Source organism: Megalops cyprinoides, chromosome 4, assembly GCF_013368585.1.
Source record: "Megalops cyprinoides isolate fMegCyp1 chromosome 4, fMegCyp1.pri, whole genome shotgun sequence".
In the NCBI taxonomy this organism is placed as follows: Eukaryota; Metazoa; Chordata; class Actinopteri; order Elopiformes; family Megalopidae; genus Megalops; species Megalops cyprinoides.
Genome location: NC_050586.1, coordinates 6,996,553 through 7,022,870, shown reverse-complemented (window position 1 = coordinate 7,022,870; position 26,318 = coordinate 6,996,553). Strand labels below are relative to the sequence as shown.

General features: G+C 42.8%; 2 protein-coding genes across 2 annotated transcripts; both read left to right on the top strand.

The window, feature by feature from the left end:
* Nucleotides 1-1,998: 1,998 nt before the first annotated feature.
* Nucleotides 1,999-14,538, top strand: ppp1cc (protein phosphatase 1, catalytic subunit, gamma isozyme). Its single transcript, XM_036526704.1, has 7 exons — nucleotides 1,999-2,226; nucleotides 9,318-9,449; nucleotides 10,430-10,660; nucleotides 12,016-12,120; nucleotides 12,940-13,163; nucleotides 13,583-13,717; nucleotides 13,846-14,538. Exons 1-7 carry the CDS (start codon nucleotides 2,172-2,174, stop codon nucleotides 13,933-13,935), a joined length of 972 nt encoding a protein of 323 aa, XP_036382597.1. The 5' UTR covers nucleotides 1,999-2,171; the 3' UTR covers nucleotides 13,936-14,538.
* A 2,090-nt stretch (nucleotides 14,539-16,628) lies between these two features.
* LOC118775980 (voltage-gated hydrogen channel 1-like) lies at nucleotides 16,629-21,091 on the top strand. The gene is made up of 6 exons (XM_036525990.1): nucleotides 16,629-16,662; nucleotides 17,556-17,773; nucleotides 18,206-18,310; nucleotides 18,738-18,969; nucleotides 20,189-20,301; nucleotides 21,035-21,091. The coding sequence occupies exons 2-6, from the start codon at nucleotides 17,597-17,599 to the stop codon at nucleotides 21,089-21,091; spliced, it is 684 nt and encodes a 227-aa protein (XP_036381883.1). The 5' UTR covers nucleotides 16,629-16,662; nucleotides 17,556-17,596.
* The last annotated feature ends 5,227 nt before the right edge of the window (nucleotides 21,092-26,318 follow it).

The window sequence follows — 26,318 nt, the reverse complement described above, 5'->3', positions numbered from 1 at the left end:
TAACCGGACCAGATGCCGGCTTACGGAACAGCCTGAGCTTTGTCCCTGAACGCAGTGAATCAAATCATAACATAATGTGTCTGCAGCCTGCAACATTAACACTACAGGCGCGGCTCTGTGTTGCTCATGAATTGATTCATACTTGCAGAGCGAGGCATGAAATCTGTTCAGTCTCATCCTCCCTTTCTCCCTCCTTGTGCTTTGGAATTATGCACAGATGGTAGTCTAATAGGAGATTTTTATTTGTTCCAATAGAAAGCTTTTGGTAAAAGATATGACCGAAAAGGGGACTTTAAAATGCGATCTCCGTGATATCTCGTTACAATGTAAAACTTAATACGTGGCTGTGGATCCAAAAACAGATGTAGCTGAAATATATAGCGCTGAAATGGCCCCACACAATTAGCGTATCTTTCTGTAAAGAGCAGAAATAAGACTCTTCCATACACAGGTCACACTGCATGCGGGCACTCAAGGATAAGTAATGACAGAACCAACAGATGAGTCCTGCTTTGATGCAGTAGTTTCTTACAGGCAAAATGCTGACCCACTGTCTCAGTGGCTCTATCTTCATCTACGTTTCTCACGTTCTTATACTTACGTTTACCAAATATCAAGAGAACGCCACGAAAACTGAGAAGGAGTGAAAACAGACAGGCGTCCTTTAGTTCTAAATTAATATTATTCATTTACTGGAGTTACTGGAAATGTCTGGTCTGAATAAAAACAAAACAAACAAACAAAAAAACAACTGACGTATTAAATCGTCATAATATGAGCGATTTACATATTCATGCCCATTTTCTACAGCGGGGGTGATTCTTTTATGTAACCTGGTCCTTTTGTCAGTGTTACGTATTGTTGCTGCTGATCATATTACCAGGCTCTGGCTTATGCTGGATGTCACATTTGTTTAGCGCTCAATAACCCAGCTGTTCGCTCTTCAGCACTTTGCGTCCCAGAAAGAGCGTGTGAGTAAACTGCTTATGAAGGAACCATCCTCAGCAGTTCATTTTGTGTTACACCATTATTGTTCATATAAAACAGAATATAATGGGCTACTTTACTGTATTATAATGATACAGTGTAATAGGTCAACTATCTATGGTCAGCATGATCAGTCTGACCAATTTTGGCCAATAGTTCATTTCAGTGGTTGTTGACGTCGATGTAATTAGCAAGCAACGCCAACGTTCTCGTCTGAATCGACTTGCTTCTTAATAAAGACAATTAAGCCGTTTTAGTTGCCAGTCAGATCATAACACCTGGAGACGAGCTATTTGGCCCAGCACGGGATAACTGAATTCCTCCGAGATGCGGCCGTACATTAACGTGCGCAAAGGTCTAAGTCGATAGGGCATTAATTATTTATGGAAATTATATGGGGACACCACCAGTGCTTGATGTCCAACGAAATGGCAGTGCATTGGCACTGAGGATCTGTGTACACCCTATGTCATGAAAAGGTTCCGTACCAATTCGGATGCGAATAGACAGCGCACTGGGGAGGAAGGCGTATTCCAGAATAATGCTTAAATAATAGGCTAATACATACACTGATGCTTAGACTGATATCCATGGTTACTATTACCATTTACATATGATCATTTGTATTATGAATATCGCAATATCCATCACATACGGTTTTCATGTACACTATAGGTTATCCTAAAGGGTTCATCCAATTAGCCTGGATCTGGATATATTGGCCTACCCTTTGCATCATGAATGATGCATTTAGGGTGCAGGTATACGAAATACATCCCCTGCTAATAAGTGCAGAAACAACGTTGATTAATCACTAGACTGTGTCACGGGGAAAAGAAAAATATCAAAAATACACACGCACAAGACAGGCACTTTTTGTCTCGTCGGATGAGTAACAAACGAGGCGTGCGTCGTACTTGGTCTGCATTGCGTCTGCCAGATGAGACGTTGCTGTAGTAGGGTTGTAATATTACTACGCCGGCCGGCTGGGGGAAGCGGGTTAGCCAGACCGCTAGTAGCCATAGCACTAGGAGTGGAGGGAGGGGGAACTATCCCAAATAAATCGGGATCGTGTCTGTGCCTTTGGAGGGGTGAAGGAGCACCTAGGAATTTTGGAGAGATCTTAGTTAGATAAATACCTTTTTAATTTCTTCTCTTTCTTCTTTTTTTGTTTTTACCAAGCTATGGCCGATATCGACAAGCTTAACATAGACAGTATCATTCAGCGCCTTTTGGAAGGTAAGGAAGAAGCTGAGCAAGTAGCGAGCTTGCTAAGCTATATGAACATGCTGTCAACCGCTGTCGTTAGCCTACCTAGCTTCCCCGATAGTTTTAACTGTGGGTTAGCTAAACGTTGGCTACTTTCGGACTGTGGTGGTATTAATTCGATCAAGCTACTTTGGGCTAGCTGGTAAACAGTAGCTTTGACCTAGCCACTACGTTCCTAGACGGCTAGTCAGCTTCATGCCGGTTTACTCCCACCCTTCAGAAGAAAGCCTTTTGAATTCAAAATGGAGGATCGCAAATGTTAGCTCGCTAGCTAGCTCAGATTAGTTGCTGTCAAGGGAAATTAAATTATAGCGAGCCAGGCAGTTAAGATACGTTATTACTGCCTTGCTGGCTGATCGGAATATGTTTATTAGCTAGGCTTTTGCCCGACTTGTGACATTTGTTATGCTTTTCTTAGTTTTCATATAGGTAGTCTAGCTGTCTGCAGTGCTGCTAGTTGGATACCCATTGTAATTGTAAAGATGTTTAATCCTTAACTGTTTTAATAAATGGCCAGACTAGGTAACAGTAGCTAAGATGCTGCTCCGTATGGAGCGAGTTAACTAGTCTAGCTAACCTCCATAGCTAATAATGTTACCTACTTCGCTGGTGTGATTTCATGTTGTGTTATTGTCAATAGGTAACTAGATAAACTGCAGTAATATAGCACTTTACCCCTAATATGTTTGAAAACGGGGGCGACCCAGTTTCCACATCTGGGTTGTGTAAGTGGGAATGTCGGCATCACATAATGCGACAGTGTGTTGCTAGCAAGCACGCTAACGTTAGCTGGTTTTGCTTTAAGATGCTAAAACTAACGTTTAGTTGTGACAACGTCACTTTGGGTGGGTTGCATGCAACACCCGACTGGCTTTTTGCATTTCCTGCCCATGTGTAATTTTTCCATACACCGTCGTTAATGGTACCCGATTGGTTTATTTAACACTGTATTTTAACAGACAAACGGCTCTGTTTAGTCGCAAGCCGTTAATTGTGAAGATAGCCATATAGCTAGCTAATATTAACTAAGTAGCTGTGTTCATTTCACTGCCCACCAATGTTGTGCATCCACAGTCAAAACGCACATCACTTTGACAACGCATTACACAAATAGATCAAGGTGAATCAGCCAGTGACCGATTGCTACATGTAAATTACTTAATCCGGAGGCTTGAAGACCTGCCTCGACTTCAGTAAATCTGTTCCTCCCCAGTAGTGGTGGGAGATATTTAAAGAAACCAGGGTAGCTCGCTGGGTAACTATGTGGCTTGTTGTAGCAGAGCCTTCTGAAAAGTATGCCCAAAGGATTTCTTCAGCCAAACACAGGAAAGCTAGGTCAGAGCATTTCTGTTGTGTGTAAGATGCTTTGTGTGCGTGTTCTCAGAATCTGTCTTCATTGTCATTTGCACAAATAAGCCATTTCGCCTTTTGTTATGGCACTGCTTTCATCACGAGAAGGCGCTTTTAAATCGACACTTACACTATGTGTACATACTGTATGTGCATAACACGCTAACGGTTTTTGATTGAATGTAAGGTGTTTACAACGTTAAACCGAGCACGATCTGCAAAACTGTTTCCTTTGTCACAGTTCCATCGCCCAGTCTCGTTTTTTTATTTTTATTTTTTTTGAGAAATTCCCATCCTGTCGTTTGCCACCGTTTGTCCACTATTGTTTCGCAGTCTGGACTTGTGAAGAGAGGGTTGTGGGTTCGAAACCCTGGCAACATGATGCAGCTACCCCCGAGTAATATTTTTTTTAAAGCAACAGTTGTCTGCAGTCAGCCTATCCCATTGTGAGAGTGAAATGCCCCATCTCACAGTGTGGTGATTCACACTTTCACAGTAAGGAAGAGGATAAGTTTCAATGATGTAGTTCTGCTGATTCATCAGTTTTTTTTTCCAGACAGTCATTGCTCCTCCCCAGGGGAGAAGGCTTATGAGCAGCATTTCGTGGATCACCCCAGATCTGTTCATTTAGCAGGTTAGCTCCCGATACAGTTCTGCAGATCCTGCTAACTCATTTTGCCCCCAGTAAGGGAAGACAAGTGTCCTTAAGGGGTAAGAAGACAGAGTGTGCCTTTGAGTGATGTTATCGCCAAGCACGGCACAGCTGATTGGCTCATGCAGAGGGTTACTACGTCATCGTAAGGATGGGACACTCAAGGAAATCAATTCCAGTCCCCTGGGTGGATGTCCATCCATTCTGCTAAACCATTTCACCACACTCCACTGCTGCAGCTGTGTAGAATGCTTTATCTCAAACTTTACTTGTTAATAAACTATACATAATCGACGAAAAGTGTCATCTGGCTGCAACCGGAGCATACGGTGATCACAATCTCTTATCTGTGGTACAGCAGTGAATGGAAGCGTTCCCATTGCAGTTGGTTATGTAACTGCAACCTTTTTAAAATGGTCCCTTCTCAGGGTTGATGCAGGTTGATATCTGTGTGTGTGTTTTCTTGACCCTCACAAAGCGTGTTTATTTGTTTTGGGTTGTGTCTTTATATTCCCAGTCAAATATGCAGGAATACTGGTAATTAGGACCCCTAAACAGGGGCCGGTAGGACCCTTATCAGTGTCACTGCACTTTAAATGCATCGGCCTTCAGTTTGCGTCTTCTGTTCCTCACACCGCAGAAGCTGATCTGTCGCTTTTACATAAGCTATTCGAGTAGTCTGCGTTGTTTTGAGTGGAAACAAGTTGGTGTTTTTGAAGTGTCAGTCAAGTTTTCTGGGCTGAGGAACATAGTGTCTCCTCTGTCTGACTGTCAAAATTCAATAATTCAAAAATTAATTGGTTAGTTTTTTTCTGTTTTTTTTTTATTAAACAGGAGCATGTCATTGTTAGGGTAAATTTGGCTGCCAAAAGGGCATCTGGATATATTATGAAGGGATTAATGGCCCTATAGCACAATATATGCCAGACTTTGAAATGCCCTCTGACTTGGCATTGTTTTGTTGTGAAGGGTAGGTTGAATTCATCACTGAGATTGTCTTCAGGACTGTGAGTCTCCAAGGGCAGCAAGGGCCTGTGGTCATTATTATTTAAGCATACAGTGAAAAATGAAAGGGTACACACCGAGAAGACTGGAGCTTTTTAAATTTGAATAACATTCCATTCTCCCACCACAAGCATTAGCGTTTGCGGTGAGGACGGCTTTTAATCAATGCAGACTTAATTGAGTTGGCCGCTGTTCATAATTTGGTCTCGTGGAGCACTGTAAAGGAGAGCAGCCGTTTTGCGCCAGCAGTGAGATTGTAAATGTATAGTCAGTGAATGTCCCTCTGTGCTGGTTCAAATAAGGGCTCCATTACTGAGACATGGAGACAGCTGCACACACAATTCTTAATTCTGTCTTGGCTCAAGAATCCCCTCTCACATGTTTTTTTTTTTCTTCTTAACAAAACTCCTATTGTCAGGATTATACTGCCTAAAACAAGTAAAAAAAAAAAAAAAACACTAGCCATTCACGTGTCAGTGCTGAAGCATCTGATATTTATCTAGTTGATTGGCTGGGGTTTACACAGGGCTCTACAAATCAGTAAATTTCAGAAGGAACAGAATAACTACAGGTTTGTACTCTGTTACTAAGTCAGCCATGTCCTCTGTCCATCAGGGTTGCCAGATAATGTGGGTATTCTATTTGGGAAGCAAATTCAGCTTGCCTGGTCTCTACTGTTTCCCTTGTTATATCACAGTTCGTGGCACTGACTGATGTCTGCAGATGAGACAGTATGTAGTTTTATTTTAATTCATTAGGTTGCACAGCCTCTCCGTAGCAGACTTCAGGGTTACTGGGCCCCTTCATTCCCCTAAGGTTGTCTAGGTAGACACTGTTGGCCCACAGACGGCGCTAGCTTTTTGGAGACATCAGCAGTTTTTGTCGCAGCAGACTGACGGAAAATGGCGGCTTGGCTGCAGGCCTGAGGTTTTCCAGGACACATGGGAGGTGAAAGTTAGCCCACTCTCTCCAGCTGGACTCCTCGTATTCATATCCAAGGATTAATAACATTCCTTTTCGTATGTGGGAACCGAGTCTTGGAAAACGCAGACCCCTTAAACATCAACAGGGAGAATTTACTGCGTCCTCTCAGAGTGTATCCTGCCTCCTGCGTATACACGGATAAAGTTTGCAGTTTTTAGAACAAGATGCCAACATTTAAACAAAGTCAAAGGTGAGATTTTTAACATATTCACAATCAGATGAGTCATTTCTCCATTTAAAAAAGGGAATACGTCAGGGCGCAGCCAAGAGCGTTGGTATGACACCTACGTGGTGACAACGTCTCGCCTTGTATAGATTAAAAAATTACAGTATCTTAAAGGAGGCCAAGGTGGGCACAAAAAATGGCTATTAATCATATCTCAAAAATTCTTTACTGTACACACTAGAAACTTTGCTGGTGTTCAAGGCTTAACGTTACAAATGTGAGAGCCAGCTTTCAAGAGTGTCATGCCAAAGTGTGTCCGGTTCTGTAAAGAATGGCTCTATTTTTGTTTCCGTTTGTATCCGTTTTTGTTTAGCATGATGTGCGAGCGTTGCTGCAGTCAGTTTCGCCGCAATGTTCAGACGACTGAGTGGAGGAGAATAAAATGTTTCTTTTATACCTTCAGCAGCTTTTTTTGAGCGAGTGCGATGAAGTGAAAGTAACGCGCAAGAGTGTTTCTGTTATGTAAGTCACTAAAAAGTCGCGCTGTACAGGTTCAGACAGGGAGGACTGGGGTCACCGGTATAACTTCAGTCCTGTGCCAGAGTACAGGTGAATACATGCCTGGAGGGAAGAGTCTCATCCTTACGATTATCAAACTGTGATGAATTTTTGTCATTAAAAAAGTCCAGCATGTACTGGCACACACCTGTGTGACTGGTTATGTACAGTTTGCGAAGGAGTGGTTTGGAATGCTCGGCACAGAATTCCGTAGTTTATGTTGCGTGTCAGCTTCACCAGTCTCGATCACGATCTTGTGCAACAGCCCGATCTCCTTCAGACACAGGAAATTGCCTCACTTACCTTTTTACCTCTATTTACATTTATGATAATGCTGGTAATATACATAGTCTTTTTCATCTACATTTCATAGAATGACTATCAGGTCTCATAAACTAAGGTGAACTGTAATGGTAGGGGAAAACCATTACCATGGCTGAACAGTTTTACGTTTTGTGATTAGCCATTGGTAGTCTCCATTAATAACCCCTTAAAGTTGACAGAACTGACCAGCATGAAGTGAGACGTCGCTACCCAGGTTCACCCCACCAGATTAGAAATGACCAAGTACCTATGAGTAGAGACGACAGGGTGAAGAAGGTCACCATGCTCAAAACTAAAAGTAAACAAGCGTTTCCTGTGTTAGTTAAATTGTGTCATATTGCTGGAAGTTAAGGACCTTGTCTGATGGGCTCTGCAGAGTGACTGATTATCCAGAAGACCATAAACCTGTGTGGAGAAAAAAAAGATGAAATAATAATGATGTACACGATGGCGGTCTGGTAATCCAGAAATGTATTTTGTCGAGAAACCCGACTGGCTTTGAAATATTCAGTATTAATGCAGCTGTGATTAGAAGCTTCCTTTAAAAATAGAGTTTACTCAAGATTAGAAGCTTGTTTTGGAGCAGACGTGCAGCTCAGGACTTGCACAGGCTGGGGAAAAGCAATTAAGTTTTAATAGACCTGTGGTACTGAGCAGACTCAACAGGGCAAGGCAGGCTAGGGGTGCGCGGAGCCAGGATGGGCAGAAACAGTGGCCTTCGGATGCCGGCCTCCTCCTCTTCCTCTTCCTCTTCCGGTGTGCTAATGCGCAGGGAGTGTTACCCTTGTATTCTGGGTAGTGACAGAAGCTCTTCGGCTGTGAAATGTTCCAGAACCCACAAACTGGGGGAAATGAAATGGCAAGTTTGATGCTGTTTCATCACGACGTCACTGTTGGCGTTATCTTTTATTGGATAGAAAGCAAACGCTGGCGTTCTTCAGTAAGCTGATCCTTTCGGCGTATTCTTATCATAGTAGACTTAGTTCTTCTGTGAAGTGTGCTAAAATTAGAGTTTACCTTCGCTAATGGCTTGCTGAATTGGAGACATGTTGATGGCCTGCAAATTTCCGAGGCTATTTCAGGTGTGAGGTGTGTGCCTCTATGGCATGTTACTCAGGTGTCTATTCTGATCTGAAAAGCAATTATCACCTCTGTCCTTATTTTTCATCAACCAGAGCCAGCAGTTACGAAGCCCTGATTAACTGGGAATATCAGAGGTCAGGTTGTCATTCTGGAAGTGGGTCACCGTTGCCTATTAATAGGGAGTAAAGCAAACCCTTCATTTTTTAGAAGAGCTAACCTACTTTTTCGGTATGAGAGCTCTGGATGTGGAGGGAGAGGTTCAGTAATAAAATGCTGACTGAAACAGGTGATGTAATTGTGGGAGTTTCAGTAGCAGAGCTCCCTGTATGAAGATAAGAGTTTGATTAGTCCCCCCTGTGCAGGACTTCGGCCTTTTGAGCAGTGAGATTATCATTAGTTGGGTGTACATAGTTTCGCCAACCATTAGGCGTTGTTGGGAAGTCTGTGTTATAAAACTCTTAAACACATGCAAGATGCGTATTGGACAGGTGAGATCACTTCAGGTGTTCAGACAGGGAGTGTACCGCAGCACCGTGTTTATGCAAGGTCTTCAGGTTATTTCGTCATCCCAAGGAATGTGGTGATGGTTAAATGAAACCTCCTCACCCCCAAAACGGGCGGAGCCGTTGTGTGTCATGAGTGACTCGCTGATTTTATCATACCAGGCCGTGTATGAGGCCTGTGCAGAGGAACGTCTTTTGATTGGGTCAAATGGAATGTTGATTGACAGCATGTGGTAGCAGCTGGAATGTGATTCACTTCCTGTGTGAGGGACCTGTGAGCCAATCGCATTGCTCGAAGATCCCCACTGAGAGGCCTGTAAGATTACAGGTTCCACTCCTCCCTGTTGCCAATGGCAACGAAGAAGCTGAACACTGAAGGCAACACCTGTCTCACCTGCCTCTTTGTCTCTCTCTCTCTCTGGTTGTGTTTTCCCAGTGCGGGGGTCCAAGCCTGGGAAGAATGTCCAGCTCCAAGAGAATGAGATTCGGGGTCTGTGCCTCAAGTCCCGAGAGATCTTCCTCAGCCAGCCCATCCTGTTGGAGCTGGAGGCCCCCCTCAAGATCTGCGGTGGGTACCATATACATGGATATAAATAATAATATACTAATTATCTGTAGTGGGTAAGGTACACATGGATATGGGAAGTATTATACTAATTATTGACATGATACAACTATGCAGCTGTAATGGAGTAGTGGTTAGGAGCAGGCCTCTTCACCCAAAGGTTTCCCGTTTGATTCCTACATGGTAATGTCGCACCAAACACACAAGGTACTTAACCTGAAGTGCTTCAGCAGATGTCCACCTGTAGAAATGGGGGACGTGTCAGCTGTGCAGGTCGCTTTGCATAAGGACGTCTGCCAAGCATATGAATAATGTATGGTAAATATGACAGACGCAGAATCCTAAAAACGATCCAAACTCGAAAGCGAAGCCCGGGTTAGGTGGAGCAGCTTTGGTGCGCGGTATGAGGCTGTAGCACAACAGCTGCGGCGCTCAGAGACGCTAGCTCGGAGCCAAACGTTCCCGAGCCCTCCCGCCTCCAAATGGCAGGCAGCATATTGAAGCTTGCCAAATTTAGGTGGTGATTATTCAGTCCGTCCTGTTTGTTCCCTGGTATTTCTGCTAATTTGCGAAAAGCGGACCCTTCTGCCTTAGCCTGTGTGACGAATGTGAAGGTGGACCGCGTCTCCACGTTTGAGCTCCTAGCCCCTCTTTCTTGTCACACGGCTGAACTCAAATCGCCAGCAGTGTTAGCGGTTGAGCTAAAGGTAGATTTCCCCTAGCTACATAGACAAACAGCGCTAGCTACCCAGTCCTCAGGGAATGATGTCATTGCTGAAACCACTCTGCTGCCTGCTACCCTTCCGGCGTTATACAAGGGCTCACTCAAGCTCTGCTACGCCAGCGCTTTGATGCCACTGTCCTCTGTCTTTTATATTACAGTGCTGTGTGGAAGGAGTGGGAAGGAGTTAACAATACTGGGTTGTTGTGATAAGGTCAGCCCCCCCCTAACAAAAAAAAGCTGAAACCCACTTTTTTTGCAGGTGACATCCATGGCCAGTACTATGACCTCCTGAGACTGTTTGAATATGGAGGATACCCACCCGAGAGCAACTACCTGTTCCTGGGGGACTACGTGGACAGAGGCAAGCAGTCCCTGGAGACCATCTGCCTCCTGCTGGCCTACAAGATAAAGTACCCCGAAAACTTCTTCCTGCTGAGGGGCAACCACGAGTGCGCCTCCATCAACAGGATATACGGCTTCTACGACGAATGTGAGTTCCCCCATCCCGGCCCCTGAATTATTGAAGACCCCGAATGTTGCAGCACAGTCTGTTTGCATAATGCAGTACATCAGGGGCTGGTGTGGTGCTGGGGGGGAACAGAAGAGAGGGGAGTATTTTAGTGAGGCCCCCCCCCCCCTTCCAGGGCACGCATCTGAGCTGCTTAAAAAATAAAAATAAACATGAATAAAATGCGAGCTGGAAAATGGATTTTGGAGTAAACTTGCCCTTTATTGCCAACATACTATTAATGTTAGTGGTATGAATAGTCATGTCATTTAACAGAGGCTTTCATCCAAGATCATCATGTAAGCTTTAAAAACACACTATGCACATATCACTGGAGCAACAAGAGTGGAAAGAAACATAGGTACTGAATCTCCAGTAACAAAGTGCTCGATCAATAAGTGAAAAAAACTGTATTCGTGCAACAGTAATTATTTCTTATTATTTATCATTTAGTTTTCCTGTATTCCTGTTTCTTATATTTCGTGTATTTCCTATCTAGTATTTAGTTTTCCTGTAGCACCACATAAGCTATCTTAGCTCATAGGGTGGCAAACAGTACCAAATACTAGTGGTACCTTGCATTAGCATACTCCTACTGTCGTAACAATAAGTTAACACTATTTAAACTGCATGAGCTTTCAGTTTAGATATCTCTCTGTGCTGATTAGTTTGCACATGACTGTAGAAAAATGCAGTCCCTGTAAATACACTATTGGTTCCATACCGAGTTATCTTTATACTGCAGGTGGATAGACTTGCAGCTCGTTTCAGCTCTTGCCATATAGCCGACTGCAAAGGCATGATGATGATGTGAAGGCCGGAATGATTCACGTTTTATGTGATTAACTGATTGACATAGGCCACAGCCTAAATAAAGCAGGATTATGCGACTGATAGAGGAAGTGGGCAGGTTAAATCCCATCTCTCAGTCAGGCCCCCCTAGCAGGACCCATCAGGAGTGCTCACATAAACAGTGCTGCATTTTACCCTCCTGTTTATCTGCATGGGTTGACTTTTCTCTTAAGTGTGTGTCATCATGCCTTAGTGACTTGCTACAGCCTTCACCGATTCCATTGATATGAATGGCCCAGGTGACACACATGTTGCCTGAACCCTTATCATTGTGGCAAATACTCCCCTGCTAATCCAAAGGAGGCGTTACCAGTGGTGCCACTCTGCGTTAGGATGTCCACCCAGGCCTTAAATCCTGGCATCTTATAAAGATCACATACTGTAAAAAGGCAGTTCCAAGTACGAGACCAGTTCCAGGTACATGACCTTATCCTTAGACTGTTGCCTCGGCCCCGTTAAGGAGATTTGCGTCTTGTGTCTTCCAGGTAAACGGCGGTACAACATTAAGCTGTGGAAGACGTTCACAGACTGCTTTAACTGCCTGCCCATTGCCGCCATTGTAGACGAGAAGATCTTCTGCTGCCATGGAGGTGGGTGACTGATCGGGATTAGAGTGCTCCAGCCGCTTTCACATGCAGCCCAATGTGACTCGGCCGTCTTCTACAGAGACTGCAGATGGCGTTCAAGATTGCTCCGCTTGTTTGCTTAAGCTTGCCTTTTTATTAATGTCCGCAGATTTATTGCGCAGATGTGCAAAGCAAAAGCATGCTCGGTCGTGTGTGAAAACACCCCTCTGCCTCTCACAAAAGTGTGCATTTATTTGTTGTCAGCTTTGTTCTGACCAAGCGGTTCCCAAATGTGAAACACAATCCGTGATTTCAGTGTGTCACCCTTATTTGCCCATTGCAGAATAACTCTTTACAGCCGGTCAATTTGCTTCAGTCTGAAGGATTATTCTACCCCTGTCTGGATAGTTATTGCGATATCTAGAAAGGCTGTTTAAAAAGCAAACATTCAGTATTTTTCCCACTTGGACAGTTACAAACGCACAGAATAGCTTGCAGGGTTCATAATGAAAGCCGAGACCCTTAGAGTGCGCAACACCAGGGCAGACGCATTGCTAGATACACTTTAGAGTACAGGAACAATGGTAAACCCTGCTAGGCTGAATGGCCTGTTTTTGTCTTATGAACACACACGGAAACAATAACGGAACAGAAGCTTATGTTCTGATTTTATTGTTCATGTGCGCGCGTCAGTTAGGCTGAAGCTATTTGAGGCAGATTTTTGGAACAGGCAGGGAGAGCGCACTCTGGGAACAGGGTCACAGAGCCCGTTCTGTGATTCAGCGGATCAGTATTGGCAGTTCCTCACCCGCACCCCCCTCTGCCCCCCCCCCCCCCCCACAGGCCTCTCCCCAGACCTGCAGTCCATGGAGCAGATCCGCAGGATCATGCGGCCCACGGACGTGCCGGACCAGGGGCTACTGTGTGACCTGCTGTGGTCCGACCCCGACAAGGACGTCCTGGGCTGGGGAGAGAACGACCGCGGCGTCTCCTTCACCTTCGGGGCCGAGGTGGTGGCCAAGTTCCTGCACAAGCACGACCTGGATCTCATATGCCGAGCCCATCAGGTGAGCTTCCTCATTTGTTATCCTCCTCACTCATGGAAGACCCCGCACCCGAGTCCAGCAATTCGCAGTTGCTGAACACCCACCGTAAATCCTTGTCCATTTGATTAAATAAATCCATTCAGACCGAATAATCAACAGCGTGTGCGTTAACAGGGAAACTTCCAGGGATTGGTCATCTAATATTTACTACCAGGGTACATAACCGTCCTAGCCAAAGGGAAATATAAGTGTTTGGTTTTGTTCTCGAAGGGACGAGGTGGCGGAGGCCTCTAAAAATAGCCGTCCCCTGTCCCCTCTCGTGGCCAAAGAACGCTGTGTGGAGTAGAACTTGGGAGAGTGAGCCTGGTTGCGCAATGATTCCGTAACCGGCCATTTCTCGGCAGCTCCAATCTCCGGTGACAGTTACTGTTCCCATCCAGGTTGTGGAAGACGGCTACGAGTTCTTTGCCAAGAGACAGCTGGTGACCTTGTTCTCCGCCCCCAACTACTGTGGGGAGTTTGACAACGCCGGGGCTATGATGAGCGTGGATGAGACCCTCATGTGCTCCTTTCAGGTACTGAAGGGAACAAGTCCTCCATTTTTAGCTTTGAAACATTTTGACTAATCAGGACTTTTTGAAAATTACTTGAAAAGGTAATGCATATGTGCTTTTTTGTGTCTTTTTTTTTTCTCTATCTGTAGATTTTAAAACCAGCGGAGAAGAAGAAGCCAAACGCCAGCCGGCCGGTGACGCCTCCACGTAACATGGTCACAAAACAAGCCAAGAAGTAGAGCCGCGTGCGGTGGACTTGTATTATACAATCTTCGTTTGTTTGCTTGGAATGATTTGTTCGTGGTTTAGTGGTCGCTCACATTTGATGAGCTGTTGGACGCCTTTCTAGCTGCCAGAACTGAGATGACCACTACCAGAGATAGTGAAAGCAAAGCTTTTTTTTTTTTGTTTTTTTGTTTTTGTTATCGACCGCTAGACTAAATGGCTGTTTTACCACACAGACTTCCAGTTTGTGCACTCCAGTGCAGCCGGTCTTTTTTGCCACATCTGAGAGCACACTCCAGAGGAACATTACCCAGCCGTGGATGGCAAATGCCTGGTTTGGATCCAAAGAAGGGTTTCAAACAATCACTCCTTAACACCTGCTCACCCTCACCGTCAACAAAGGAAAGGATTGGAATTCTTCAGACCACTGTGAAATGTGTCACCCCCTTGAGTATGAAATTGAATGACCCTCGGAAGGATTTCAGATTAGAAAATTGGTTTCTGCTTTCCACGTGTTACTTATCACCCTGAAAGATCAGATAGGTCCCATTTATTTAAGCATTATCAACGATTTTTAAACACTTCCTGTACTGCATTCTTCAAATAAATAAAGCAATTCTCCTAAGGATGTCCTTCCTCTTTGTAATGTGACTTTTTGCACTTCGCACTGGTTTCGTTTTGGTGTAAAAACATTGTAACACCTGTTAAACATCTCTTTTGCAGGAGACCATCAGAAAACTTTAACGTTAGACATTTAAGACTTACGTACGAGTTTCTTTCTGGGCTATAGTGTCAGAGTAGGAATTTTATTAAGTTTAATTTTGAATTGTGCTGTTGTAGTTATTTCTGAAGACTCGGCTCGATTTTATTAAATTGTTCAAGGTCGCCATCTACTGGCGAGAAATGAAAAGGACCATTAGTGGTCAGGTGAATTGTGGCTTTTTGCCATGGGAGAAGTATTGAAAGCGTTGGCTGTTCTTACATATACAAGCAGACCAGTGGAAAGCGTTTTGACAGTGCTGTAACTGTAGTGCTAGCTGCATATTGTAATTGAGAGTTGCGCTTTGAACGTGTCAATAAGAACAAAAGTTTTGTGCAGCCGACTAACTTCAATAGGAGCTCCTCCTGACCTGACCTTAATTGGGTTTCAGGACGAGTGTTCACACTTGTATATGTCTTTACAGACAGAAAGAAAAAGAGGGGATCTTGGGGAAAAACGTTAACTACAATGAATTGCTTCAGATTTATTGAAAGGTTGGTTTTGCTATATATTTTTGCTATATACTGTGAAATATAATATATATTATAATATATACAATAATATATATAATGTATATAATGTTGGATATACAACCTCAAATTCATGGTAGAACAGTTTTATGAATACTTAAATATCTACAGAAAAATAAACATTTATTAACCTTTCTTAGAATATCCTTGACACCTGGTATTAGGATATGCGTGATTTCTCGCACTAACTAGTGCAAAAATGAACAGCTAAATATAGTCGCCAGGCGCAAGTGGTTATCCAAGCGTATACAAACTGCAGGAAATCGCGACTTCCGTGAAAGTCAAGGTTACTGGTTTATATGACAAAGCAACACGAGCACCAGTGCTTTAGTGTTCCTCTCAAGAAGTTTAAAAGCTCGACTGCACTTCAAGATCGAGTATTGTTATGGTGAAAAGAAAACCAAACATACAACTCTACCTCGGTGAACTGGCCAAGCCAAAAAGGCGGCATAGGTTCTCATCTAATCTAACGGGTTGACTGGTAAGAATTTGGACAGGTTTTTCTTTCATATTCCTTGACCTCGACTTTGTATCTAGAGGCAAAAGTACAATTAATCCTAGTCCAGGAAGAATATTTTTGTATGTAGCTATTCTTTTCAAATCGCTTTAATTTAATTTGCCTATATATTATTTATCTAACATTAGTTATATTCTGATAAATTTTAGTGTCAGATATTAGTTATACGGGGCAGAGATTAATTTACTGCATCAAGGTAAACTCAAGGTAAATGTCCTACATTTTAAGTGCGTCAAAAATGTTCAGAAATATGCTGAATTTACAGGCAGTTAAGAAGCGGTTATCGATTTGCCTGAAAATGTAAACTAAGGGGGAACATTTCAACTTTTAAGTTTATCAGCCATCAAGTTTACCTATTGATCCGCAGTTTCCCAATTGAACTCAGTTGTTGGAAAGTGCCACCAACTGAAAAAGTGCAACCAGAACTGGAGACAAGCTCTGAAACCCAGGACATAGTTGATGAGTTAATGATAATTAAATTGTAGCTCGTGTTAATTGATCGTGCAGTTAAAATGGGGAAAGGATGCCTTAACGCGTCTAGCTTTCTTTTACCGTCTTAAAATATCATATGTCAAAAATATATCCTTACAGCTCGGATTTACAAATTCAAGATCGAATGAAAAAAGCCTGCATCAAACCAGAACATAAGAGCGTATTCATGCCTTCTGTCCAGGTTTTGACAAATTAGCTCCGTGCTGACGGCTTGGGTCAATATTTGCACAACACCCCAGGGCTTTGTGTTCGAGATTGGCCCGCTGTGCATGACTGCTGGGCACCGGGGAGAATGGCATCGAATGTTAGCGAAAAAGGCACGAGCCAAGAAGAAAGAGGAACGAAACAGGATAATAGCTGACTGTTCAGTGAAGAGATCAGAGCTTACCTTATTTTGCCAGTGGGAATTTAAGTCTTGTTAAGAAGCGTTTTCACAGCCCTGGTGAGTACATACAGTAGGTCTTATTTGCCTAAGCTCTGACTTTGCATATTGTCATATTTTACTCGCAACCTTTAGAAATGGCGCGTGAATGCAAACCTACGTGGTTTTCGTGAGTTAGAATGTTCAGTGTGACACCTGTCAGTCACCTGTTTGCTTCTCCAAGTAGTCGCCAGTTTTGTTCTGTTCCCTCACACAGAGAGAACAGCAAGGCAGGTGCAGCACCTCCTCACCACTGCTCTCAACGACCTTATTCTCCATGCATTTCAAACTGTGGAACCTGTGGCGGCTTTAAAACTTGGACAAGGAGGTTGGAAAGTATATAGTGCGATGTAGGATTAAGTAACCATCATTTTGAGGACAAGACTGAAGAGTCTGATTATTGAAGTGACAATTGGATGTCAACTTCAAACTGCGTTCATTAAATAAATGTATTTTACCTGGAATCTACCAATTTTACATTACATTATTGTCATTTAGCAAACATTCTTATCCGGAGTGACTAACATAGGTTACAGTTTTACATGTTACCCATTTATACTGTGGAGAGTGGCCAGGATCATCAACGGTGAGGACCAAAGTCAGGGTTTGCTACTAAAGCCAAAGTATGCTTTCTGACCTGATATGTTCCCACATGTTTCTTATCCTTATATGTTATACAACTGGATATTTACTGAGGCAATTCTGGGTTAAGTACCTGGCCCAAGGATACAGCAGCAGTGCCCCCAACAGGGAATCCAGTCAGCAACGTTTTGGTTACAAGCCCTGCACCTTACCACTACTGCACACTGCCTCCCTGTTTTTGTTACTTTTTTCAAGCTTCAAGGAGGTGTTGGTTTGTGAAAGGTGGTTGTATTGTAAGGGCTGGGGCTGACGATGCACTTGTTCTCTCTAAGGTGGTTTGAAGCGCTGGTTTGACTCCAAAAGAGCAGCCACCATGTCCCAATACCTGAGGCACTTCACAGCTGTGGGTGATGACCACAGCACCACCCAGTGGCAAGATGAGGAACAGCATGACTCCATGGAGGAGCAGGAGCCGACCCCATTGCAGCATCGGGAGCTTCAAACCTTCCGTGATGCCATGCGCAAGTTATACAGCTGTGAGAGGTTCCAGGTAACATATCTGTTATTTCCACCATAACCTTTGTTTGGTCCGTTGAGTATTACAATTAAAGCTCTGGACACCCCTTCATTTTAACCTTCAAAATTATACATGAACAAAGAGCCTGAGGGCTTTGCAACAACTTCAAATGCCTCTGGAGATGAAAACACCAACCAACACCAATGCAAAGTATGTGCATCTATAAGAAACATGCTTTATCATTTAACCCCAAGCAGTCCCAAGTTTGTAATCTGTGGTTTGTGGGTAGGTGAAAGATAACTGATTTCCACAACAGATAGGGGGGTGGGTTCAGGCAAGTGTCAGCTGGAGGGGTTAAACTAGGAAATGGCTCCTGTGTCATTTCACCTGACGGTGCCATCTTGGTAGTTAGACACAATCTCTGTTGTGCCTGTGATTGTGTTGCTGTTGCCTCTATCTCATCAGGTGTCTGTGGTATGTCTGGTGATCCTGGATGCTGTGTTTGTCCTGTGCGAGTTGCTCATGGACCTGTCAATCATCGCGGTTGATGATGGACATATTGCCCCTCGGGTGAGCTCACAAACACCACATTCCCAGCATGCATCTGCGACTGTACCTATATCAGATACAACATTAGATGGGCGGCAGTGTGACATAGTGGTAAGGAGCAGGGCTCGTAATCGAAAGGTTGCTGGTTCGATTCCCTGCTGGGGCACTGCTGTTGGGCAAGGTACTTAACCCACAATTGCCTCAGTATATATCTGTCTATAAATGAAGAGCATGTAAAAATTGTAACCTATGCAAGCTTCTCTGGATAAGAACATCTGCTAAATGAAAATAATGTAATGTAATGGGATTGCCTGTGGGATGCAGCACAACTGCAATAGCACATGTCATTGTAATCTAGAACCCCAGTAGCAATATTGTTTAAAAACTGGCTTGCCTGAAAATGTTTGTCTCTGCTGATGATCCATCTCACCTGTGCGTGCTCACTCAGGTGTTCCACTACCTGAGCCTGTCTCTTCTGACCTTCTTCATGGTGGAGCTGGCGGGCAAGATCTTCGCCTACGGGAGGGAGTTCTTCCGGCACAAGTTTGAGGTGCTGGATGGGGTGGTGATCATCGTGTCCTTCGTGCTGGACATTGTGTACGTGTCCCACGAGGATGCCTTCGACGCAGTGGGCCTTCTTATCCTCCTCAGACTGTGGAGAGTGGCCAGGATCATCAACGGTGAGGACCAAAGTCAGGGTTTGCTACCAAAGCCAAAGTATGCTTTCTGACCTGATATGTTCCCACGTGTTTCTTATCCTTATATGTTCCAACATGCTCACACTCACTTGTCTGGAAATGTTATTGGCCTGGTCTGACACTGTTGCTCATTCAGCTTGAATGGATACACTTCTGTTCTTTTGTGCTGGAAGCCGTTCTGGATAAGAGTGTCTACTAAATGAATGTAACGTAACATTCCTCTACATCTCTGGACCTGTCTGGTAAACAGGTCTTCTGTGAAGCTACAGCACCCCACACAAAGAATCACTTTGACCCCTGACTTCATTACATCAAGCCAGCTTTAGGTTGTCAGGATCTCAGCGGTAAATAGGAGAAAGTCATTTGCCAAGATTCTCCAGGTAGATTCCCATAAAGTTATCTGGTGATCCTGAAGCCAGAGATGCAAAAGGCACGTGGGGTACCAACTGTGTCTATATTGTGGGGTACCATTTAAACTTGCCCAGAAAGAAAACAGAAGCAAAAACATGCAAAAGCACTGCAGTTTGGCATTTAGTTCCCAAAGTCTTTGGTTTGATTCCATGTTTGCTTTGTGAAATAAGGTGAACATTTGGAGGGACAAAAAGGAAAAAAGAGTTGACCTGACGAAGAAAACCTGTTGTATCCAACACAGTTACACAGTAACACAATTACAAAATGTACATTTTCAATAACCACTCTGCAAGACACTGAAGAATGCTTTGGTATCACTGCTATTTACTTGTATCTACTACTCAAATCTGAAAAGATTTGGGGTGTTCCTTTATTTGTCCCAAGATTTGTTCATGTTTATTTGTCTAAACAGTAGTTTCAGCTTGATGTGATAAGGCTTCGAAATGATAGAGTAATTCACCTGTATTTTGGAATGGAATTACTCTTGTTTACATTTACATTTATTGATTTGACAGATGCTTTTATCCAAAGTGTCTTACATAGGTTACAGTTCTTTACAATGTAATCCATTTATACAGCTGGATATTTACTGAGGCAACTGTGGGTTAAGTACCTTGCCCAAGGGTACAGCAGCAGTGTCCCAGCGGGAATTGAACCGGCAACCTTTCGGTTACGAGTCCTGCTCCTTAACCACTATCCTACACTGCCGCCCGTTATCTGTTAGCTGAACTGAGGGGCTACCCCCCTTTTGCTGAGACATTTAATTGTGCGATGAACTGTTCCTCCATAGGTGTACTGGTCTCAGTGAAGAACCGCACCCACCACAAAGTTCAGAAGCTGAGGGAGGCTAACAATCACCTCTCCCATCGGGTGAATGAACTCCAGCAATGTATTGCTAGAGCGGTGAGTTTTCATATGTTCAAGGTAACCTCACCTAAACCCCTGACTTTATCTCTGCAGACATATTTATTATTTGAATTCCGCTGTTAACTGAGTTGACTTACAAAAGCAGCTGTGTACCAGTGGTGGCTGGTAAGAGACAAATAGAGGAGGCAGTGAGCTCACCTTCAGACTGATTTTTGTCTGAACCTGACTAACAAGCAGTCATGTAAATTTTAGCACAGATCGCCCATTAGGAGCTGAATCGTCTGTACTTGTCTCTAATGTAATAACAGTGCCGTAGGGTTTTTTTCATATTGATTAATCTTAATTAGAATAAACAGATCAGGTTACAATAAATCATCTTCATTATAACAGATAGAGTAGATTGATTTTTTTCATTTTAAAACCAGTTGTTTGTCCCCATAACAGCTGAAATGATTTGATGTGAAATATGCAAAAGCAGAGCCACATTCAATACAGTTGTGTAAAAAAGGACTTAGCTGATGCTCTATGATCCTGGTTTAAATCAGCATGCTTGTGAATCATATAAAAGAATCAGGGATCAACTTCAGCATAGTTATCCACTAAAATGAGGTTATCTTTCCTCCCTTCTCCCTTGTACATCATACTGTTTCTACACAGGCTGAGCACAGAATACTGGTATTTCTACATTCACTGTAGTTCTTCTGGAGGGCAGCCTGAATGTATTTCCATCAGTTTAACTCTACTTCATTTTTCTCCTGTTCTCTCCTAGGAACAAGAAAACATCAGATTGCGTACTCTTCTACAGAGTCATGGCATTAACTTCTGACAATTGTGGAAATGTTATGGATTTTCATAATTATCTCCAATTGCTTTTCCCAAGTGCCTTAAGAAACAAGGACTAAGGCTTTCCAACATAAACCTTATTGTATAATAAATTATGTGTGGTAATAAAGGTACTGTGGTAAGAAAGAGTAAAAAGTTGTCCTTAGTTCATAGTAGTTAGACTAAACCACTCAAATTAAGACTGACATTCACAACACATTCTGTAGTGGTGAGGTTCTGAATTCTGATAGGAAAACAAGGCTCTTTGTCAGATGTTACATATATATAATGTATATTGCACTGTAGACTGTAGATTACAGTTTATATCATATCATTACAGGACTGGCACTATCAACTCTTTGAGCTGTTCCTGAGAATCACTCACAGCGATATGAGTTACCCATTCTCAGATTACCGATAATGTTGTTTCTATCCTCAGGGCCTACAATGAGAACTATTATATAAGTCAGCATGATCAACTTTCCCTTATAAATGTCTGAATGTTGCCGTTGTCACAATGCATGTCATCCTAACAATGTTTAGGCAGCTGTGTCATGTGCTCACTCTAGTTCATTTGTCCTTTAAACTCGAGTCTAAATAGGTATATACTCTCTATATGCCTTAGCCAGTTTGCACTGGGTCAGCAGATAAGGACCAGGCCTTGCTCTGGCCTAGATTCTGAATGATCACTGTGGGGCAGTGTGGGGCTATGAAAGACATAAACAATAGCGTTTTATATATTAAAGAGGTTAAAAATATTTTGGGAAGACATCGTTTTTTTCATCTGAACAGCTGAAACATTTGACCACTACGGCTCAAAGTGAGAATAAATTAACATCAATACATTACATTACATTGTAGTTACTTAGCAGATGCTCTTCTCCAGAGCAACTTGCAAATATGAAAAATAATTCAAATAACCTTCTGTTGGCTTCTCTCTTTGGTATCTCAGTTGTTTTCTGGCTTGTATTAGCTACTAAAGGTTATTTTGACTGTAAAATGTAGATTTTGTCTATCTGAGATTCTGTGATATGTAAGTGAAATGTTCACTGAAGCCAAAATTGAGGACTACTGAATTATCAGTTCGATCTGCAAATCGTAAAGGCACACTGCTATCATCAGAAACTTGTCAGTACTGGAAATGAAGAAAATCTCTAATTATCATTATTCAGCTCCATCTCATTCTGAAACCAGGAAAAGATAAAGTACTTCTCACAGTAAATAAGTGAAAGGATATTCTCCTATTCTTGACATAAACACAAGGGTGAGCCCAAACACATACTCAGAATTTCCAGTAGATGGCGTTGGTGCTGTGTTCTAAAATCCAGTACGTTCAACCTTCAGCCAGAACCCTTTATCAATGCAACAGAACTGTGCACAACAGTTCTCATAAAGCATACCTCACTGCACAGACGAGATCTGAAACTGGCTGTACTTGATTGTATAACATCATTTGAAATTCACACCTGTGTTACATATTAAGTGTAACACACACCAACTACATCTACACAATCTGCGTAAAGTGGATCGTAGCAACCCATACAGATAGGTCCATGACACTAGATACATTGGCAGGCTCTCAGTCTGTAACAATACCATCAAGATGACAAATCTGGATACACACCTGCTGCACATATTAAGCTCATAGTGCCAGACACAAGGGTAAAGAGGATCGTGTCAAGCCAGACGGATGGTCCAGAGACGCCAGATACGCAGGCAGACTGCCAGTCCATCACAGCACCATTAAATTAACAAAATCTAAATGACTTTCCTTCTGCTGCTAAGAAGTAGGCCAATCGTAATTAATCCTTGACTTGCAGTGCTTGCCATCCAGACTCCTAAGGTCTAATACACACAGCTGTCCGGCCACCGATACAAATCTCAAGTGTAGGTTTGATCTCCAGCATCCAATGTGGCAGGACTCAGTCCACATACAATGAAACTGCCAGGACACTTGGAGATGAGGTACTGTTTAAGTCAAGTGACTCTATGGTGGGGGAATGGTGCCCAAATGGGGGCATAGATCAGCAGACTGGCATAGCACTGTAAGAACAGGGCTTTGAGTAAGAGCTATAGGTCCCCTGCTCCTTGGAGAGGTAACTGTGTGTGCACACGCACACACACACACACAAATAGGATATTTCTACATTTAAAACAAGAAAGATTAGTAGCAGGGAGTCAAAGAATCTTTTGTTGTATTGGTTTGTGACATATTGGACATGTATGATCTGTTTTGTCCTACTGAGGACACTCTCTCAAAACCTGGAATGAATTTACTGATTCACTTACTAATATTTCTAAATCAATCTATAAAGTATCACAGATACTTTCAAGATCTCCACACTATTAGGAACTGAACAATTTTGCTTTTTCATGGTGACTGTCACCTTTTGGTTGCAAGGTCATACTTCATAAGCAGTGTATACTGACTGGCAAGACCTGCTCTCTCAGGTGCTAACTGCAAATTAAGGCTTCAGAGCGTTCAGAGCCTGCAGACAACTGCAGGTGAGTCATCCTTGGAGCCGCGTCTCTTCTACATATAAACTGCATTGGCGTACTGAAAAAACAGAACTGATTTAAAAGGACTCAGAATTCATCATGAAGGTACACTGTGTCTTTGCTCCCATATGCTTGCACTCAAAATGAACCATAGTCTGGCAAACTAAAGTGCATATAAATGGAGTACATTTATCATTATTCTGGCAAGCATCTGTTAAGTCTTTCCATCCTGTGGTTAATTACTGTTCCCTTTATCACCAACAGTCATTGTTTTTTCCTAATGGAAACAATGTGAAAGCCACTGCTCTTTTCTCAGTTTTAGGACCAATGGTTCTGTTGAGTTTGTTAAGGCCATTTAGGCATTACACAATATTTGCAACTATACAATGGCTTCTATGAAGTATGGATACAACCCATGTGTGCATCAGTACACATGGTCTCAAAAATGACATTAAGGCCTATAAAACAGTTGCAGTTAGCATCAGCCACTGCAACATGGCAACTGTTAGCAAGTATCTAGAGATGGTGTGGTTGTTTGGCCATACAATTCATCACAACCTCCTGCAAACTTCCTTAGGTGACATTTAAATTTTTCCCTTGTGGGGACTCAGACAAGAAAAACAAATCACTGAAGTGCAAACTGACCAGAAATAAATCCACTCCTAGACATGCATGTACTACAATCCTATCTCTCCAAAGTCACAATTTACAAAGCAAATTGAACACATAACCATTTTCCGTTTATCAAAAATGTAATGCCATATTTACAATTGGTTGACAGTGTGTATGGATACAAGGTGTGGGTTAATTTAATGTATCAGAGCAGGCTACAGCCTTATCGATCAGCTGCTGAACTCACACAAACTGGAGAAAAACAGTGTCTGCAATGAGATGGATAACAAGGCATGTAATCGTATCCTAATTACAATTAATGTCACATTCGATACTCACCACTCATTAGTTTACAATACAATTGCACAACTGTACTAATGGACAGGACTGTGGAGATAACAGAATAAAGGAGATTGCTGGGACTGAAAGGGTCAGCTCCTTCAGTCTACATTTCTAACACAATGCGGATAAAACTTTTGACTCAAAATAATAGAACTGGCAATTAATACTCTGTGTTGATTCCACTTTCTCAGTCATTATCCTTGTTGGTAGCCATGCGTAAACCATGTACGTGTATATAATATGGACACTGTACAAATGGCATACTACTCAAGTAAGACAAATAAAATTACCCATTTCCTCTCTGTTTAGCGGTCATACAATGGTTGTTAAAAAACAGGCAAGACTCCTGACCGGCCAATTTGATTGCATTTCCCGGCACTATCCAGTTCTGCAAGTAATAAATCATAGTATCATTACTCTAAAGCGCGCACAGATGTCGCTGATGATGCCTCGCTACAGCACTTGACGTAATACTGACGCCATCGGAAGTCAGCTTTGCCTTCGGATAGGGCAGAAAAACGCAAAACTGTGCTCTAATTTGCACTCTCGGTTAACAATCCACGCATCATTTGAAATAACGTTAAATTAAACGCGGTCGAGTGAGCACTGCAGACTCCTTTCCCTGCTTTACTGTCCTGAACAAAACACACTGTCACTTTTCACGAAAACCCAAAGAGGGCTCGTTTTAAGGGGCAGCGATAACCAGATGTTCGGGTGGGATGTTATCAGAGAGACTGCATGTTTCAGTTTCTCGGGCTGGCACTCCACTTGTTCCTCAAGCTGTTGTAAATGATTGTCACTGACACAAAAGCGATCGGTCTTTTCTTTAGTTTGATAAATTGATTACAAAGTAGGCCATACACTGTCGCATGTTGTTTTTTGTGGTGGACACACTCTCCTCTACGTGGACTGCATTCTGAAATTAAGGGTTCTCCCACATATGAGTGCGTTTTAAAGAACACGTGCAGTTAAAAGGTAGGCCCTATTAAACTGATATATAAGTTTAGCGGGATGAAGCTCTTTTCCACTTCTCGGTACAAGATGTGATTAACTTGCTTTGAACGTCATTGTTTTATGCCTAGAGCTCTCTGGTTCTGCACCTTAGAAATACGGTGATACGGTGCTTTCCGTTTAAAAAGCGCGTCTTGGTTTAATTTTCGTAGACAATGCGCACTCTTCTCTGATTGGTGTTGAGTCCCCACGTGATTCATCGGAAGCATTTACTGGCAAATGCGCGTTGTGTCCGAGGAGAAAAGCAAAATAGACGAGTGCGAGAGGTATCCAAGCATTTGGGGTGATTACGGCATCTTCCACTTACCTCATTCTGCTCTCGCAGTGGAAGCATAATTGACTACATGTGTATTGTTACTTTCAAAATAAAACTTACTGCCTTATTAACTAGCTGTAGTCTCGGTAACCATAACATGCAGTGTACTGAAACTAATTATTATTGTTAATAAACTACGACGTCAGGCACATAATAAATTACTGCCTTCTCTTCAGTGTAATTGTACGTGTATTGATCACGACTGTAACTTTTAACAAAATGCAGTTTATATGTTTCTCCCCCATGGATACGTAGCGATGTGTGCACATTTTGAATATATTCCATAAGCTAGCAGGAGTTTGCGTGTCGTTTTTAGCATGTTCTTTGTAAAAATAATGAAACATAATACGCACATCAATAGAATTTGGGCGAATAATAAAGCATAGGGCCACTATTGACGGCCTTATATGGAAAAAGTACATTTGCATAACGATACGTGACGTCAGCTAGG

Bases quoted from the DNA above. Each gene is read 5' to 3' on its own strand.
- LOC118775980 (XM_036525990.1), top strand. From the start codon at position 17,597: ATGTCCCAATACCTGAGGCACTTCACAGCTGTGGGTGATGACCACAGC. The intron at 17,774-18,205 runs GTAACATATCTG...CTATCTCATCAG, and splicing joins ACAGCTGTGAGAGGTTCCAG to GTGTCTGTGGTATGTCTGGT. The intron at 18,970-20,188 runs GTGAGGACCAAA...GTTCCTCCATAG, and splicing joins AGTGGCCAGGATCATCAACG to GTGTACTGGTCTCAGTGAAG.
- ppp1cc (XM_036526704.1), top strand. From the start codon at position 2,172: ATGGCCGATATCGACAAGCTTAACATAGACAGTATCATTCAGCGCCTT. The intron at 10,661-12,015 runs GTGAGTTCCCCC...TGTGTCTTCCAG, and splicing joins ATACGGCTTCTACGACGAAT to GTAAACGGCGGTACAACATT. The intron at 12,121-12,939 runs GTGGGTGACTGA...CCCCCCCCACAG, and splicing joins GATCTTCTGCTGCCATGGAG to GCCTCTCCCCAGACCTGCAG.